This window comes from Pipistrellus kuhlii, unplaced genomic scaffold (assembly GCF_014108245.1).
Source record: "Pipistrellus kuhlii isolate mPipKuh1 unplaced genomic scaffold, mPipKuh1.p scaffold_m20_p_5, whole genome shotgun sequence".
Classification (NCBI taxonomy): Eukaryota; Metazoa; Chordata; class Mammalia; order Chiroptera; family Vespertilionidae; genus Pipistrellus; species Pipistrellus kuhlii.
Genome location: NW_023425551.1, coordinates 76,534,188 through 76,553,157, shown reverse-complemented (window position 1 = coordinate 76,553,157; position 18,970 = coordinate 76,534,188). Strand labels below are relative to the sequence as shown.

The window sequence follows — 18,970 nt, the reverse complement described above, 5'->3', positions numbered from 1 at the left end:
CCATGCCCCTTTCTGAGTCCTTCATTAAAGCCTGGGAAAATAACGGCCCTTCTCCTTGGGGCTTTCTTGGTGACAGACGCTCTGGTACACCTGGTGAATGCTTTCTTGGTCACCCCTGCATGCTGGCATGTGCCAATATTCCCTCTTCCCATGTGACTCAGCTTCAGTACCATTTCCTGTGGAGACTGTTTCAGATCACCAGCCAGAAGTCACTCTTATCCTCGCTGCGGTCCAGGCCTAGACCTCACCTCCTCCCTCCTGTGCATCCTAGTTGTTTATGCACGTGCCTCCCCAACAAGACTGCCAACCTGGTGAGGATAGGATATGATGTTTGGTTCATCTGAAATACCCAAGAAATTGCTTTGTACCTGGCAGTCACTCAGGGGGTGAGTGGATGGATGGATGCTTGACCATGACCTTGAGGAGCTAGTATCTGCTTGTTTTCTGTCTCAGTGAGACAAAGAAACCTATATTCTCCTTATCATTTTTTCAAAATGAGAAATCAATTGGAAAATCCCTAACTTCACATTCACCCCAAGTCAGAGAAATGCCACTTTGGGGAATTTTCAGTTTCATTTTCCCCAGCAAAATACCCCTATCTCTCCTTCCCCTTCTCCCCTTCTCTGTGTTTCCCACTCGACAGGGCAGCCTACACAGAGGGAATGGGGCTGAGAGAGTTGACTGTTGCTTCCTTGTCTTTCCCAGAGCAGAGGGGAAAACCATAATTTAGGTGGCTGCTAAAAATAGCTCCCCAGTTCTGTAAAGAGAGCATGATTATTTTTGAATGTGCTCCCACCCCTCCCCAGCCCTGCCTGAGGCTCACACTCTCTTGTCCTGAGGTTGACAGGGAAGTGACAACCAGGGGCCAAGCCCTGTTTGGGAGACAGTCCCACAGAGAAGTGGGCAATGGGATGTTTTCATGCTTTCTTTTCTTAACCTACTCAGAGGGATCTCACTCCCAGCAACTGCTCAGCACTGAGTGGGGTAGATGTGGGGTCTGGAGGCCTGATTTGAGGCCTGGCATTATACTCTGCCTCTTTCTGAGCCTCACATGTCTCATCTGTAAAAGCGGGCGGTTGGCTAGGGGTGTTGATAATCATATTTACCCTGCAGGAGTGCAGTGAACGTTCACTGTAAACCTTGAATGTGGTAGGTGTTCCCAAATGATAATTATAACTTTGTTATGATTAGAATCACTGGATTTAGAACACAACCCTGCCGTTTTAATGGTTGAGGACACGTGATTAGCCTATTTCATACACTAAGTTGAACCATATGAAATTAATGATTTTGTAGATTAAACATAATTGAATACTGTCAGCTCCATGTAATTCAACCTAACACAGTGATGGGTAAGCTTTCTGTAAAGGGCCAGGTGGTGAATGCTTTTGGCTTTGTGAGCCCCGGGGTCTCTGGTGTATGATCGCAGTCATGGGTGATACTTAAAGGGTGGGTGTGCAGTGTTCCAATAAGTCTGTATTTGCAAACACAGGCTGTGGGCTGGATTTGGCCCCTGTAATAATATATAACATTCATTCGTGTAGAGAGCTTCCTGTAATATAAACAGTCAACTTTCAGGTATCTTCATAATTATAACAGTGGCATATGTATGTAGTTATTCATAGTGTTTCCCATCACTAGGCATTTTTAAGTGCTTCACAAATACTAACTAATTTAGTCCTAATGACACCCTATGCAGAATGTGCTGTTATTATTTCCCCATTTTCCTGATGATTTACTTAGGTCAAGTAACGTGTCTGAAGCCACAGAGTTAGAGTTGCTGGCAGTTGAACAGAACCCAACCAAGGTTGTGGGTAGAGTTAGTTGCTGGGAATTCAGACAGCTTCCGGCCGGAAGTGTTGTATAGACAGAGTTAAGAGGGATCTCAAACCTGTTTGCAGACCCCAATTCATGAGGAGATGGTCTTCAGAGGCTTGAAGTGGGAGTGGGCGCTGTGTAGGTGGGCAGTGGGGAGAAGGTGGGTAAAGGCTCAAAATGGAAAAGCGTAGACTCTTCCATGGGAGCCAGGTCCCGGGCAAGCTGGGCCTGGGTCCATTTCCTAGGTGACCTCCAGTAGTGCATAGTGGGTCAGTATATAGAGCAGAATCTCCTGCCTGTGAAACAGGAAATTGTTTGCATTCCTTATGTTTCATGCAGTAGCTCTGGGCCCCATTCCAAGACCCCGGCCCCAGGGGACAAGGTGGGGTGAGGAGGGCAAAGGAGCTGGCTCCCCAGAATGCCTGAGCTATACTGTTAAACCAAGATACTTGTATCCCCTATCTATTCCCTTTGCCTATTAATTTAGCCATAAAATAATAGGCCACTGGTCAGAACTCTGGCCTCATGCACACCATGTTTCTGCCTCCTTGCCTTTGCTTATGATGTTCCCCTTGCCTGGAATGCCTTTTCCACCCTTTACCCTTCCTTAATTCTCTCATTTCTTTCAAGACTAGCTCAATATTATCTTCCCCCAGACACCTTCCCTGGGCTAAATCAGGTCCCCTTTCTCCGTGCTGCCACTGCACGTGTCTCTCCAGCCCTTCTCTGTTGACTGCCTTGCCTCCCTGGCTCCTACACCAGAAGGGACCTCCTTGAGGAGAAGGACCGCACCTCGTTTAGTTATCACCAGCCAGGTCCGTGTCTAACACACAGGCTAGAAGCTGGTTAAAACCACGTGTGTTCAAGTGGCCACCACTGTCCTCAAAATTCGGTCCTTCACCCATAGGCTGTGGTTGTTGGCCAGTTGCCTCACCTTTGTGAGTCTTTATGTCATCATCACTAAGAAGGTAGAGTCATGTTCTTGGAGTGTTTCAGGGACTAAGTGAGATAAAACACTACATTGTCAGCACAGTACCTAGCTCCTTGCAGGCGTTTGGAAGTAGCCAAGGAGAGGCACAATAGCTTATCCTTGCCCTGTTACCCCCATGTGTAGAGCTTGGGGAAGGGAACAAGAGAATACAACTTGAATACTTTGAAGCCACAGTATTGGTCCCAAGAGATAAAGGGAGAGTTTATCAGTCAGCTTTGGTCATGTGATAGAAGCACTGAACTTGGAGTCAGAATAATGATTGATTGATTTTTTTATTTTATTTTTTGAAGTCAGAATATTTAGTTGTGAGTTCTAGCTCTGTCTCTTAGCAGCTGGTATTGTGACAAGCCATGTGGCAGCTTCTGGAGCCTCATAATTATCATCTGTAGGGAGGGATAATAGCAATAACCACCTCACAAGGCCATCACAAAGCTGAAATGAGACCGCAGAGCTATGAAAACACTTGGCCCAGCTCATAGGAAATACTCAATTACGAGTGATTGAGTCGGGGCCTACAGAACTCTTGAGAAAGCTCTGATCAGGTGTTAGATATGGACATTCCTTAGACATGTACCCTATGGCTTAGTGGTTTATAGCTTTCGAGTCAAAGTCATTTGTTTGAGCCTACCTATGCCATAACTAGCTATGCGTCTTGAGCAAATTACTTAACTTCTCTGAACAGCAGATTTTTCTTATTTCTTTTACTAACTTCTTTAAAATGATGCCACCTATCTCAGAGAGTTGCGGTGGGGATGAAATGTAGACATAACCCAGTGTGTGGAATACCAGAGTCTCAGTTGTAAAAATATTATTCTGCTTTTAGTTATGAGTTAAGAGTAAGCACTGATGATACAGAGCTTTTGAAGTTCTAATTAATGCAAAAACTGGTGCGTAGAGGGTCTGAGGGCTAGGGTTTGAGGGTAAGGGTTAGGATTTTCATCTTTGCAAACCAAATGGGAGTACTGCACTCACGCAATAGGAAGTGCTTCCTGGCTCTGGTGGAATGTGGGAGGAGCACGCAGTAGAGGCTGAAGCCCTGGGAAATCTTTGGGAATGAGATCAAATCAGATAGAGTGAAAGGTCAGGGCTGACTGGGCTCTGGAATTTAGTTCTTCAGTCCAACCCTGCCACTGCACCAAGAGGAAACTGAGGCCCAGATAGGATAACACCATGACCCCCTGACCCACAGCTGACTGGTGACCAGCTCTGGTCTCCTGAATAGAGGGAATATGTGTTCTCCACAACGTGGAAGGGTGGCAGTAAGAAGGAGAAGTCTGGAGGAGCTCCAGGCTGGAGGAGACCCCTGACAGTCAGTCACAGGAGGGCTAATTGGTGGTGATGAGATGTTTTGGTGTCTTAGGGTGCTAGTTGGTCTGTGTTTAGGGACTAACTGTCCCGGAAGACCTTGTCCCCACAGTAGAAGAAAGGGATGGGGCCAGGAGATAGGAGAGGAAGGGCATGGAGCTGTTGGTGTGGGGGAAGTTTCCACGGAGAGAAAGGTGGGTGGTAGTGGGAGCAGGTTAAATCCTTCTGGCCCAAGTTCAAAGACACTGGATTTTGTTCTGTTGTTGCTACCTGTTTTTCCATATTGCTTCTCATACTTTTCTAATGTGGGAACCTCCATTGCCCGTTTTTGTAAAGGGTTTTGCTGAAAGGACTGTTTCTGGTCACCTCCACCTTCTCTCCTCCCTGCTCAGGGTGAGTTCAGGGGTTTTACCTTTCCATCTGGAGGTAGCTCAGAAATCAGATCCTCTGGGTCAGACTTCCCAGTTACTGGAGATTATGCCAGGTGGCTTAAATCTGGCTGGCTTGTTTCTGCGAAGCCTGGCTTGGTGGCCCATCCACATCTGGAGAAGGGCTCCTGGCTGAGGCTCTGGGCCGGCAGTCACCTTGCTGTGATGATGCCAATGAAGCTGCTGCAGCAGTGAGGGCACAGTGTGATCCAGGCATCTCATTTGCATTACCTCCTTTTCTCTTCACCAAAACCCAATGGGGAAGATGCAATTATTATTATCTCGGTGTCACAGATGAGAAGCCTGAGGTTCTGAGAGGTAAACACCCCATGAACCATACTCAGGGTCACCAACCAGAGGCAAATCCCAGTTCCTCCCACTTCGAAGACTCTGCTCAGATAGAGGAGGGGTTACAGCAGAGGGTGTTGGGAACTTGGGGTGGTGGCAAGTGGAAGCTATTTCTCCTGATGGAAGAAAATTAGGTGGCTTTTGGAATCTCCACGACCCTTTCCTGGTCTAGAAGAGGGACATTTGATATCGGAGCTATTTCTAAACTAAGCTGTGAAGATTGATCTCTAGTGGGGAAGGCTACTGGGGCCTGGAGCCATGGGTAAAAGAGCATTGATTTGGGAAGGCAAGCTCTGGTGTGGTAGGTCAGACAACAGCCTGAAAACTGGAGCCCTGGGGTTCAATCCTAGCCCTGTCCCTCACCTGTGAGACCCAGATAAGATATCTCCTCTTTGAACTGTAGTTTTCTGATCTCTTCCATGAAGCTAGATAATTTCCAGCTTTAGTTTTTAATTCTTCTATGTGCCCTTAAGAAAGAGAGGCAACAACAAGCTTAAAGAGGGGTTCATGGGGAGGAGGACGTCCTCAGAAATAGAAACATACTCGGCATCTGTGAAATGGGCCACCTCTTAAAGGGGCAGATATACAGCGTTGCCCTGGGTGTGCAGGCTCTTCTCTGGATCTACTTCCTCTTTCCTCCTGAGGCCACTCCCCATCACTCCTTATACTCAGGGGAGACATTAAAAATATTTAAAGAAAGCCATGGTCATTGTTTCCCAGTCAAAGGCACATCACATACCTGAGTTGCAGGTTCAATCCCTGACCCCAGTTGGGGTGCATACCAGAGGCAACCAATCTATGTGTTTCTCTCATATCAATGTCTGTCTGTCTCTCTCTCTCTCTCTCTCCTCTGTCTCTCTTCCTCTCCTTCCCTCCTTTCCACGGTCTCTGAAAAGCAATGGAGAAATATATTTTCAGGTGAGAATTAACCAATAACCAAAATATATATTTAAGGTATGGCATGGCACCAACTAATCAGGGAAGTCACAGCCATAAACAGCTGGTGTAAGATTAACAGGGTATACTAGCTGTATGCCTGCCCTGCCCTCCCCCCAACCCCCCCCCCTCGCTTCCTCCTGGCAAAGCCTGGCTCAGGGGGTGAAGAGCAAAGAAGGACAAGAAAGACTGGGGGAGCAAGAAGTCAAGGAGGTGAATGCAGAAAAGAGTTCACAGGTATTCCCAGACATCAGCTCATCTCTCCCCAAACGCCATCATGCCATCCACCCAGCCTCACCATGGCTTCTTTCCTTCCCCAAACATTGTGCCCTGAGCAAGCAGTCTTGCCTCCCAAGTGAAGCTTCATTTTGTAAGCTGATGGGGAAAAAGGGGGCCTGGTCTGTACTCTGCATCATCATCCCAAACTTGACAATGGGCAGGGGACTCCCAGGATAGTCCACCCCATCTGCCTGCAGAATTGTTGCTTTACCGAACCTGAGAGCGGGGACCAGGGCTTTGTCTCATCCACTCTTGGCTAACAAGTCCCATGGCCTTCCTTCCTCTCTTGTTTTCCTCAGCGCCAACCTATTCCAGGTTTGCCACCATATACCAGGGTTGCTGTGTTAGCCTGCCTGCTGCTTTCTCTACTCCCAATTTCAAGGTTGTCCCCTTGTTCCTTGTAAGTGTCGCAGTTTGCTTATCAATGACTAGAAGTCAGATTTCAATCATGATTTCTTGACCGATTGATAAGGACCCCTTTCCTCCTGTGAAAACACAGGTTGGTTGTTTTTCAATTGACCACAAAATATGTTTTTAACATTAAGTGAAAGGCATTTTATTGGCTATAGAAATTGAGGGTAGGTGGTCAAAGAAGCAGGAGGCATGGCCCTGTATTCAATGTGGCTTTGCTGAGCCAATATGTAAATACATAGCAGACAATCTACAACACAGGCAGCCTTGGGTATATACTATTTGCGGCTATCCTGTCACAAAGTTTATAAAGAAATATAAAATCTCTATAATGACAAGTAAAATGCATCATGACTTATATGAGAGGCCAGGTTAGTTAGTAGTGAAATGGTTAGGGCTTAGGAGACAAAGTGATGCCCTCCAGAAGTCACCTTGCGTTTACTAGGAACATGTTACGCCACCTTTTACTTATTTTTTCTAGAGCTTGGGTCAAAAGAATGCCTTAGGTTAAGCACAGCTAGTTCCACCAAACTTCAGGGAGTGTCTCCTCCAGTGTCTTTACAGGAAAGGACTGGTTAACTACATGGTTTGTGGATCAAGAGCTGGTTGGAGGACTGTTCCCTGAGAGTTGACTAGTTCTTCGCCGTTCCTATCTAGTCTGTTCAGCATTTTTAGTAATGATGTGAGTAAGGACCATGGACACATTCTGATCATTCTGTTCATGACCCAAATCCAAAAGAAACAGCTAAGAATCGATACTTAAAATACCTTAACTCTTCCCTCCCCATTGTATGAAACCCCAACCCCAGAATGAATGAAATGAGTGAGTGAGTCCCGCTGGACATGGGTCTGCTAAGGTCAGGGAATAACATTCCATCTGACGTGATAGGGAAGGCAAGATGAGGGCCATCTCTGACCTCCTGGCAGTCCAATTTGGGTCCACACCCACCCTCTTCTTTAGAGGCACAGAGTAGGTAGCTGAAAGTGTGTGTCAAACACTGGGAGGATGTGGTGAGGAGGAAATGCCTCCAGGTAGAAAGAGCCAGAGAAATGCTTGGCTGGTGCGTTGAGGGCTTCTGACAGTTGAACAAAGAAGTTATGGTGGCAGAGGGACCACTGTCTCCACCTACCTGGCTAACATGTCTGACCACTCTGTGCTCTCTACTCCCCTACTCAGATCACGATGAGGACCTAGGGCACCTGCCTGTGGACTGTCCCCCTGGCCTGCAGTGACCATGGCCCCCCGAAAGAGGAGCCGCCATGGCCTGGGCTTCCTGTGCTGCTTTGGGGGCAATGACCTCCCTGAGATCAACCTCCGGGACAATAATCCTCTGCAGTACATGGAGTTCTCCGGTCCAATCCCAAACACGGAGGAGCTCAATGTCCGCTTTGCAGAGCTGGTGGTGAGTGAAGGGCTGGGAAGGTGATGGCAACGAGGAGGGGAATGGCTGGAGCAGGCAGAGCAAGACAGCGGGCAGGGGCATGTGCTGGGATCCTAACCTCTGAAGCTCTGTGTGGCACTGAAATGGTCCCCAAGGACACCTGAGTTGTGTGGGAGAAGCAGACCACTCACCAGGGAATGTATCCCCAGGAGAGCAGACCTACCTCATTTCTGCTTTGGCTTCTAGACCTAATGGACAGCAGCAGTTAGGCCACCGTGGAAACAGCAGGTCCAGGATTTTGTGGAATGAGGCAATGAGCACTCAGAGAGCATCCAAATCTGACATTCTCTCTGGGTTTCCCTGGATCCTTTTAACCAGATGCAGGAAGAGGAAGCAGGGTGGGGTTCTGTAGGCAGACACTGGGCACCCAGAACGGTGATGACTGGCTGGAAGTGTGGAGATAAAGATGCCTACATCACACCTGGAGCTCCCCTGGACCGGGGATCCCACATCCAGCAGTCCTCCCCAGCCAGTAGGGAGGCAGCAGCTCTGCTGCTCACACTGGCATCAGCCCCTCTCTCTGATGCCCACCTGGACCAGCATAGTAACAGTGTGCCTTTGTGGGAACCGCTGTGTGTGAAAAACTTCCTCCTCTACCACAAAGGGGCAGAACAGGAAAGAAGCACGATTCCTCTCTTGGGAGGTGTGACAGTGCGAAAGCCTACAGGCCCAGGAAAGCCCAGACCAGGGATGTGGGGCCTGTACCCAAGATTCAGACCTGAGCCCCGCCATAGGGCAGAGTGACAGGCACAAGCCCGGGAGCCTATCTACCGTGAGCTCCAGGCCGCTCATGCTCCTGGCTGACCAACATACAGATGATGTTGTGCGATTCGGAATGAGATATCACACTTGAATTCGATAATAGACGTATCTGATTAAGGCCATCTAGCCCTTTAAATAACAGGACACTATCAGATGAGAACATGATTGGTTATGTGAAAAGGTTGCCTGCCCTCCCTATCATATCCGGTTTACTAGTAGGAACACTTGTTGCTGTCTTAATGTATACCCTTCCCTCAGGGTTGGGCGAGGTTGGAGAGAGCAAGCAGCGTTTCCTAGTGTGGACCAACACGTGGAGCCCGATGGGTTAGTCAGCGCTGCTAAGATCTGTTTTCACTCAGAATGCTGCTGCCACCACGTGTGGGTTCCCACACCAAGCAATTCCAGTTCTCCGCAAACACCAGCGGGTGTCCCATAATTTAACTCGTTTCTGGCGCTAGCTACCCAGAATTAGCACAGACCCCATGGGTTGAGGGCTCAGCCCACGAGACTGCTCCCCTACTTCATACACCAATCACGGCTGGTGGGTTTCCAGGTTACCCACACTGCTGTTCAACTGGGCTGCAAATTGGGGTTTCCCACCATCCCCCCCTTCAGGTTCAGTAGCTTGTTGAATGGCCCACAGAACTCAAGGGAACACTTTTCTTACTAATGCCAGTGTATGATAAGGGATATTATGAAGAATACCCATGATGAAGGGGTGCATAGGATAAGGCCCAGCAGGGTAAGGACAATAAGGCTCCTGTCTGGAGCACAGCAGCCTCTGTCCCTGGGGACTTTGGGATTCAGCACCCTCCCAGCATCTGAATGGGTTCAACACCCTGAAAGCTCTGAGCCCTGTTATTTAGGGACTTTTATGGCAACTTCATCATGTCATGATCAAGTTTTAGCTCAATCTCAAACCCCTCTCCTTCCCCATGGAGTTTGGCAGGCGAGGCTGAAAGTTCGAGGCTTTGAGTCAGCGCTTGATCTTTCTGGTGCCCAGCCCCCATTTGGAAGCACTGTCGGTCCCACCGGGAGTGGAGTTGCTTCATTCTTATGTCACTTGTGGAAAAGAAGCTCTTATCACCCAGAAAATTCCAAGGGACTTAGGAGCTCTGTGCGAGGACCTGGGAACAAAGATCAAAAGTGTATTCCTCAAGCTGTCACAGGCAGGGGCATTTTCTTGGTCAGAAGGCATGTGTTTTGATAGAAGGACATGAAATTCCTGCCTCTGGCCCTGTGATTCAGCAAGTATTCACAGAGGACCTTTCGCAAGCTTGACTTTTAACAGGGCGAGTTGGCAAAGCAAGAATGAGTCCGAGAAGTCTTGTCAGTGAGGAGACTAGTGTTGGTTATTGAAAAGTAAATGGAAAAAAAAATGTTTATTGGGAGTCCGTTATGTGCTGGGCCCTGTGGGACAGGGGCTTATGATGAGCCAACAGGCACAGTCGCTGACAGTAGGGCGAACTTGAACTGTCTGACCGGTGTGATGAGTGTTAGGATGGGGAATGTTCAGGGAGCCCGTGGCGTGTCTAGCAGGGAGCTTTATTCTAGAATGAGGGTCCAGAAGGTCCCCCTGAAGCAGCGACATTGCCACTGAGATCTGAACACAGAGTGATGGTCATATAAGTGACTAGGGGTGCAGAACCATCACAGAGGGGCCCCCACAGAAAAGAGCAGGTCCTTTTGGGAGACACCACGGTGATGAGAATAACTGGGCATTTGGGTTTATTTCTACAGAGAGCCCCGAGGCTTTAAGCAGGCCTTCGAGGTGACCTGAACTGCTGTTGTAAACGGCTATGCAGGGTCCTCTGTTGAGGAAGGGCTCTGGGTGGACCATTCTGAGGCTCTTGGTGAGGTCCATACTAGGAGAGTGGTGGCTTGGGCCTGTGTAAGCAGTGAGGGTGGAGGAAAGTGGAGAGATTTAAGAGCTATTCAGGAGAAACTGTAATAGGACTTGTTGGGTGAGTGAGTAGAAAGCAAAGAACACCCAAGGTGAACTGATGGGCAGTTTTTCTAATCACCTTTGTGTGCTGTCCAAGGTGGCAGGCTTGGTCACATGGGCTGCTGGCTACTTGGCGTGTGGTCTGAACTGGGGTGAGATGTAAGGGTCAAATGTACACCAGATTTTATGTCAAATACCTCACTGATCATTTCTTTATGTTGATGACATGTGTTATTAAAATTAACGTCACCTATTTCTTAATTTTTTAATGTGCCTGAAAAAATTTTAGAAAACCATGTCGATCACATGATATTCCTATAGGGACAGTCTTGAGCCAGGTGAAGCACAATCTTCACTGTTATCTGGTGAATGAAAGATAGGAGCCCCGCTGGTTTGGGGGAGTGGTTGAGTGTGGACCCACGAACCAAGAAGTTGCTGGTTAGATTCTGGGTCAGGGCACATGCCTGGATTGTGAGCTCATTCCCCAGTAGGGAGCGTGTAGGAGGCAACTGATCTATGGTTTTCTCTCATTAATGTTTCATATATATACACTGAGTGGCCAGGTTATTATGATCTCTGAACGCATAATAATCTGGCTACTCAGTGTATATCCTATATAATAAAAGGCTAATATGAAAATTGTCCCCTTGATCAGGAGTTCGACCAGCAGGCAGGCCAGTCAACCGCCCATGTCCCCTCCCCCTGGCCAGGCTGGCCAGACCCCACCCATGCTCAAATTCATGCACTGTGCCTGCCGCTAATACATACACACACACACACACACACACACACACACACACACATACACACTGACTGGCCAGATATATGATATATTTTTATTGATTTCAGAGAGGCAGGAAGAGGGAGAGATAGGAACATCAATGATGAGAGAGAATCATCGATTGGCTGGCCTCCTGCACACCCCCTACTGGGGATCCAGCCCACAACAAGCATGTGCCCTTGACTAGAATTGAACCCAGGACCCTTCAGTCCCAGGGCTGACGCTCTATCCACTGAGCCAAACTGACTATGGCTCTCATTGATGTTTCTATCTCTTGCCCTTCCTCTCTCTCTAAAATCAATAAAAACATAAAATAACTAAATAAATAAAAGTTTAGGGACAGTATGGATGCTTTAAATGCTACTCTCACCATTTATCATTTTTAAAAATGAAAAGGTTAGTAATGCTGAACTTTGTTATCTTAAAGCAAGTTGAGAAGCTGAGTCGAGAAGTGTGCTGTGTTCCCCCGGCCCATTAGCTATGTCTTAGATGAGGCTGAGCATCGCTCTTGAGTGACAGGTGAAAGAAAACCTTCAAGAAGGAAGCGTTCTGACACACACCCAGAGATCTACCCTGAGTTTGATGATGTCAGAAACGCCTGGCTTCCCCTCAGAAAGCGTGGCCTTGCCTGCCAGAGCCCCAGCCTTTTCTGGGGGTCACGTGGGTACAGGGGCCACCATTGGCAGGGACACCTCCAGGAAGCAGGGCACCACCTCCTTGGCACGGCATGCCCTTTCTGCCAGGAGAGCTGCTCTGCCTTCATCCTCCCCAGTTCCCCAGCCAGTGCTGGGCCAATGCGGAGGTCAGAGGAGCTGGAATTTCTGCAGGAGAGACTGGCAGGTCAGGGAGACTTGCAGGATGGGGCAAGGCCTTGATCTGTAGAAAGGAATGGTACTTCCCTTGTCGGGCCTTGACTTATATGTTGACAAGTTTAAGAACAACAAAGGAAGGAAGACAAGAAACCCGGTAAGAGGATTAATGGCTGGCAAAGCATTGTAGGAGATGTGCAGGGCTGGATGAGGAGGTGGGTCTGCAGGGGCAGCGGTGAAGGGGTGAGGGAGACTGGTGCAGGGCGTGTGTGGATGGAAGCAGCACAGGCTTGGGCAGAAGCCAGGGCGCGGGCTGAGTTTCCAGGAGAAAGAATGGCCCTGCCATCCTCTGATCCTCTTTGGGAGGGAGGCGTAGGCTGAGGGATGGGTTTGGGGGCCTTGTTATGTCCTAGAGGGCTGAGTATTCATCTCTGGATGCAGACGCTCCTTCTTGCTGTCTTTGCAGGATGAATTGGATCTCACCGACAAGAACCGGGAGGCAGTATTTGCTCTGCCCCCTGAGAAGAAATGGCAGATCTACTGCAGCAAGAAGAAGGTGCCCCCTCTGACTGCCCCCCTTCCTTACCCCCCACCCCCCCTGCAGCTCAGGGTCCACAGCTTGGGGTGTATTTGTTGCACACAGCTCTGGGCTAGGTGTTGGAGGGATGACAGTGAATAAATCGGAACAAAAAAATCCCTGCTCTCACACTACACTCAAGGAAATAGGTTGTTTTTCAAAAGCCCTTTAAGCAGTGCCTGCTGGGACCCAGGAGGGGTGCTGGGTTAGGGAGGCACACAGAGGACACGTCTAGACTCCTTTCCGTGCCAGACCCGCACCTGGAGGGCAGCCACCCTGGGCTTAGGTGGGGAGGGGAGGGACCATTGGGGCATCTTGAGCACCTGCTCTGCCCTGTCTCAGGCTTGGCCTCACAGGGTCACGCTAGGAGGTCACACATCGGTCTGTTCTCTCCACCCTCTCCTCCCTCACCTCTAGTTCATTTGACTCTGGTCCTCCCTAGAAAGGGGTATGCGGCTTTAGTCAGGGTTTAATTGGATTTTCTCTCCTCCCCTCCTCTTCTCTTCCTCTTCCTTTCTCCATCTCTGTGTCTCTTTTGCTTATCTCTTTCTCTCTCAGTGTGTGAACCCATCTGTTTCTTTCAGTCTGTTTTCTTTTTCTTATCCCCCTTCCCTGCTCCCCTTTCCCCCCCCTCCAATTTCTCAGACTTGCAGCTTCTCCCTTTGACTTCAAAGGGCAGGTATTTGGGAATTAGGACCTGGCAGAGCCCCTACGGAGAGGCTGACTGTGAAATTGGGGAGGCGGGGGCGGGAGGGGGGGGAAGACTAGCGTCCCTCACCATTTATTGGAAGGCACTGAGCAACAGTCCAATCCAGTCCTTTACTCTGCACACGAGGCGAGAAAAGCCTTGCGAGGCCATGGCCCAGCCAGACCCTCACTGGTTATGGCTGCATCGTGGCTAGAGCCCGCCTGCTGGGTTTGCGGACCTGTGGCCAGTTGCACGGGCTGCACACACTACAAGTCATTATCTGCTGCACTCAGTGCACATACATTAAGCGCCTGCAGAATACCACGTTCTGTGTCTATGAATCTCACTCTCAGAAAAGCACGTCTTAAAAAAAACACAAGTTATGGGAGGAAGGGAGGGAGGAATGAGAAAATTAATTTCGGGAGCAATTAATCCTGTCTCATGTTTCCCCGCTTTGCAAATTGAGTTACTGTGTGTGGAGTTCCTTTAATTTGATCTCTCATACAGCTAAATTTTTCTAAACAAGTTATTAAAAATGTAAGGAGTTCTCTCTCCCTCTCTCTCTCTCTCTCTCTCTCTCTCTCTCTCTCTCTCTCTCTCTCTCTCTTCCAAGTCAAAGTGTGTGCAATTTCCCCATCCCCATTCATAACCCATGCTTTCCACACCGGGCCTCCTCTGTCTACAGCACCCTCTCACTGTCTTAGCTTCAGTCATCCTCAGTAACTCAGCCCTGTCCCCAGCCCCACTGCCTCACCCCTCAGGAGCCTCGGTGTTCGATGTTCCCCAGGGTTTCCGTGCCCCACTAGAGACAGTTCTCCCACAGAGCATTTGTCACCGTGCCCCTGACATTGAAAACTCAGATGATGACTGTTTGCTCAGTACTTTCAGGACTCAGTGCAGTGATTGGCATGCAGTAGGCTCTCACTAAATGTATATGGAGTGGGTAAAGGATGAGCCTGCAAAGGCAGGGAAATGTGTGTTTTATGATGCATTTGCTGTGGGTTCTGTGAACCCTTCTTCAAGGTAGAAGACAGACTTGTGGGCCTCCGGCATGGGATTTAACACATATAAGTCACATGGAGTCACAAAACCAAATCAGGACAACTTTCCCCCTGGACTCAAATTTGGGTTTTATGAAACCAAATCCTGGAGCCCCAGTGGACAGAGCTGAGAAGTTCAGGGTATAGTCTAAGCCAAGAGGTTCTCGAGGAGGTAAATCTTCATGGTGATTTGGAAGCAGGAATTTAGCAAAGAGAAGCCAGTAGGAATGGCCCAATGGGACAGGGACAGGGACAGGGACAAGGACAGGGACAGGAGGGAGCAGGGGCTGGGTAATGCCCGGAAGCAGATCCTTTGGCAGAGGAGAGGGCTGGGTTTTCAGTCAATTTGGATGTTTATTCAGAGCCCATCTATCTGTCCACTGGGGAAGGACTGGGGCTTTTTCCTGGTACCTGACAACTGGGCCAGAGGCACCCTGATCCGGGCTCTGCCTCTCAGATCCACAGACCCCTCCTGAGTCTTCCTTAAACCAGGGTCTTTTCCTCTTTTTTATAAACTTATTATTTAGTGATCACCTACTATGTGCCAGGAACTGCACCAAATGCTTTTATATCAGTGCTTCTCACACTATCTGGGGGAGAGAGACCAAGTTTTTAAATTCTCAAACCATCGCAGGCAGACCAAATACTTTTGCAGACTACAATGAGAATATTATCAAACAATAAAATTTGGGGGGAAAAAGAGATATAAAATATCAATACAAATTTTTATTAGCTTCAACAGACATAAAATTATATTTTGTGAAAATAGAGTCAGAAGAAATATAATAAGGAAAAGTGACTTTATTTTTCATTGCACATATTGTTCATTGAACGTGGACATACCTGCCTGGTGTCCGCCCACATCACTAGCTGGTAGTGAGAGTCGGTGTTTATCAGCCACGTTTTGCCGAGGAAGAAGGGGGAGATGGGAGACTGTGATTCCCTTGCCGCGTCCCATCGAGGTGGGGCTGGGGAATGCCTGCCCGGGCCTGAAGCTGAGGATCGTGGGCACCGCCTGCCTGGCAGGTTAGTCCTCACAAGTCCTTCTCGTTCCAGGAGCAGGAGGACCCCAACAAGATGGCGACCAGCTGGCCTGACTATTACATTGACCGCATCAACTCCATGGCAGCGGTGAGTGGCGCTCCTCTCCTGCCCTGGTCCCACCGAAGGCTATGGAGGCGAGTGAGCCTCCATCATCTCCCCCTGCACCTCACACCCCACCCACCGGACCAGAGCCCAAGATGCTATCATCATCCCTCCCTTCTCCATGTGACTTCAGAGTGTCCCCACCATTTAACCACTTATTTGCCACAGAAGCTGGGGAGGAAGGCTGGGCCAATAATTCTCCCCATTTTAAAGATGAGGAATGTGAAGTCCAGGCCAGAACCTGCGTCTTCTCATAATCTGACACAGTCGGTCTTAGTCAGCCATTCCCTGGTCTCACCCTTCCTGAGGGCAGGGTGGCCCCCACACCAGGGCTGGGGACACAGGGGCTGGGAGACAGAGCCCAGCGTGACCTCTGCTCTGTACCTGCCTCAGATGCAGAGTCTGTACAAATTCGATGAGGAGGAGATAGAGATGAGGAACCAAGTGGTGGAAGCCCTGAAGACAGCTCTCCGGACGCAGCCCATGAGGTGTGTTCCTCCTTCCCTCACCTCCTTCCGCTGCCCTTCGCCCAGTGCTTCCCTGAGCTTCCTAAAGCGCCAGGCAGTTCCCATCCTGGTCCCCTTGGCCAACCCCTCTCCCCAGCATCCCCTGGAACTGACTCCATTCCAGCTCCCACACCCCTTTCTCTGAGGAGCTGGGGATGGAGAACTTGGGGAAGAGGGCATAGGAAAGTGGAATAAACCTCGGGTCTTTGTAAGAGCTATCCAAAGAGATATGGAGGACAGGTACTTGTTTTTCTCGGGAGAATAGAACAGGAAGGAAGGGAGCTAAACATTCAAGGCTTGTATGCATGCGTATAAGCCTAACCAGTGGTCATGGTCAACAGAGGGGTGGGGATCTATGGGGGGAGGGGGGAGGGGTTTAGGATGGGGGGTAGGGGGATGAAGACAAATATGTGACACCTTAATCAATAAAGAAATAAAATAAAAATAAAAAGAGCTCTGAGGTTGAGGTATCCTGAGTATGGGTGAGAAATACTCCAGCCACTAGGGGGAGCTGTGGTGTCCATGGATGAGATGTCACCACCAGAGTGGGAGAAACAAAAAAGGCCAGGAACGGGATGGGTGCCTCAAAGGCTGGAGAAGAAACCCCCACTCTCCAGGCCACAAAGTACAAGGATCCAAACAGGGGACAAGAACCACAGGTTCTTCTTGGGGCCCGGGATCAGGCTCACACCAGTTTATGAGAGCCAAGTGTTAAATTTTTACCCTTTTGCAAACTGTATTATACACAGTTGTGACTAAAATGTAACTTAATATAAATTTATGATTAAATTACGTCAAAAATAAAGGTAATAAATACTCTACATTTATCACTCCCTAATTACCTAATGATTTTACTGACTCCATTTTACTGTAATATATAATCTTCACTATTATTTATGCTCTAGTTTAAGCCCGTTGTATATGAATGGCGGAAATACTATAAATGCCACATCTCTTCCCAACTCCACAACCAAGGAGGTCACATTGATGGCTTGAAATTGGCTATACTGGGAGTATTTATGCCATGGAAACTGGCAAACACTACAATCAGGCCTTTTTTTAATTTCTCCAGAGAGCCAGTCTTTTAACATTTACCAGTACTGGTCTGTGAGCGTGTGTGTGTGTGTGTGTGTGTGTGTGTGTGTGTGTGTGTTGTCTGGGCTGAGCTCTCACCCCAGCAGCCTGGAAACAGAACCTCAAGGAGAATGGAACATCCTATTTTCTACTTGTCGCTCAGATTTCGGGGGGGAGTAGGAGTAGGGGGCTGGAATGGAAAGGAGAGTCAGGAAGGAGGAGGGGTCAAGAAGCAAAGAAGTTAAGGGGAGTGTTCAGGTTTGTGTCCCATTCAGTTTATTTTTCTTCCCCTGGGTATACCTCTGATGGCAAAAGTTACACCAACTCATGGTAGCGATTTTGTGGAATAGAAAAGCCTGTAATAATGTAAATAACACTTATTTTAACAACTTAATTTGAGAGTAAATTTTATTTTTCTAGGTACATTTGTGTAATATAGAAATACCTATAAATATACTTGGGATCAAATGTATTCATTACTTTTTTAAGTAGTCAAAATAAAATTAGATGGGAATTTTAAAAAGTTAGCCAATTAAATGGAAATACAGTTACCAAATATTAAAATTTGGTGAGATAGCAATAAATGTGCCTTAAATAGCAGGAACTGGCAGCGCCATCATTTTGATGTGCTGACGAGTGTCAGTGATATTTTGAGATGCAGCAATGACTGAATCTTGATATGAAGATCACTGTGATTCCTTTGGGGACAAAGTCACAGAATCTGCTAATACCACTGACATTTATTGCCTTCATTTATCCTGGAAGGAAATGCTAAGTTTCAGTTGAAAGTTGCCAAAAATAAAAGCACAGGTATACCTCGGAGATACTGTGGGTTTGGTTCCAGACCACAGGAAGAAACTGAATATCACAATAAAGCGAGTCACACGCATGTTTTGGTTTCCCAGGGCACATTAAAGTTGTGTTTTCAATACTGCAGTCTATTAAGTGTGTATTAGCATGGTGACTAAAAAACAAGGTATGCACCTTAAAAAATACTATATTGCTAAAAAATGCCAACTGTCACCTGGGCTTTCAGCAAGACATAATCTTGTTGCAATATCTGTGAAGCACAAAAAAGCATCTACCTAATAAAAGAGTAACATGTTAATTGACCATATCTTCACAATGCCCACCAGCCAATCAGGAGTGAGTATGCAAATTAACCCAACAAAGATGGCGGGTTAATTTTCATACATGGGCACCAAGCGACTGGGGGCGGGGCGACAAAGCAGGCATTCCTCCCAGCCCCCAGCTGCTCCAGGCCTCTGGGCAGCATGGGAAGGTGGAAAGGTGGCTCCTGGCCAGAGGGGAAAGGTAGCTCTGGCCAGAGCGAAGGTGATGCCAGCAGCCAGGGGAAGGAAGGCCCATTCTTACATGAATCTTCATGCATGGGGACTCTAGTAGTGCAGTAAAACAAGGTATGCCTGTATAATTTTATTTTTTCCACCCACATCCCTAGACCCCTGAATGCTAGCCATAGACTAACAGAGAAGAAAAGAGTATAGCCTGGTCTGGTTAAGAACCTCTGAACTAAATGGTTTTTACTGTTTTCTTAAGGATCCCTTGCAGAGTGCCTTCTGGAGTGTTGGTCCTTTGATTTTTGACTCTGATGCACCCCCCACCCACCCACCCATGGTTGGGAAGTCCTTCCTGCTGTCTGACTGCAATTCTCTTAATTCCCATC

General features: G+C 48.2%; 1 protein-coding gene across 2 annotated transcripts in view; it reads left to right on the top strand.

The window, feature by feature from the left end:
* Window positions 1–18,970, top strand: part of DAAM2 (dishevelled associated activator of morphogenesis 2) — a 106,027-nt gene that overhangs the window by 54,464 nt on the left and 32,593 nt on the right. For both annotated transcript variants that reach the window (XM_036415351.2, XM_036415349.2), the window contains exons 2-5: window positions 7,694–7,919; window positions 12,722–12,811; window positions 15,617–15,691; window positions 16,100–16,194. In XM_036415351.2, the coding sequence (XP_036271244.1) occupies window positions 7,752–7,919; window positions 12,722–12,811; window positions 15,617–15,691; window positions 16,100–16,194 (428 nt within the window). In that variant the 5' untranslated portion in view covers window positions 7,694–7,751. The remainder of the gene's footprint in view (window positions 1–7,693; window positions 7,920–12,721; window positions 12,812–15,616; window positions 15,692–16,099; window positions 16,195–18,970) is intronic.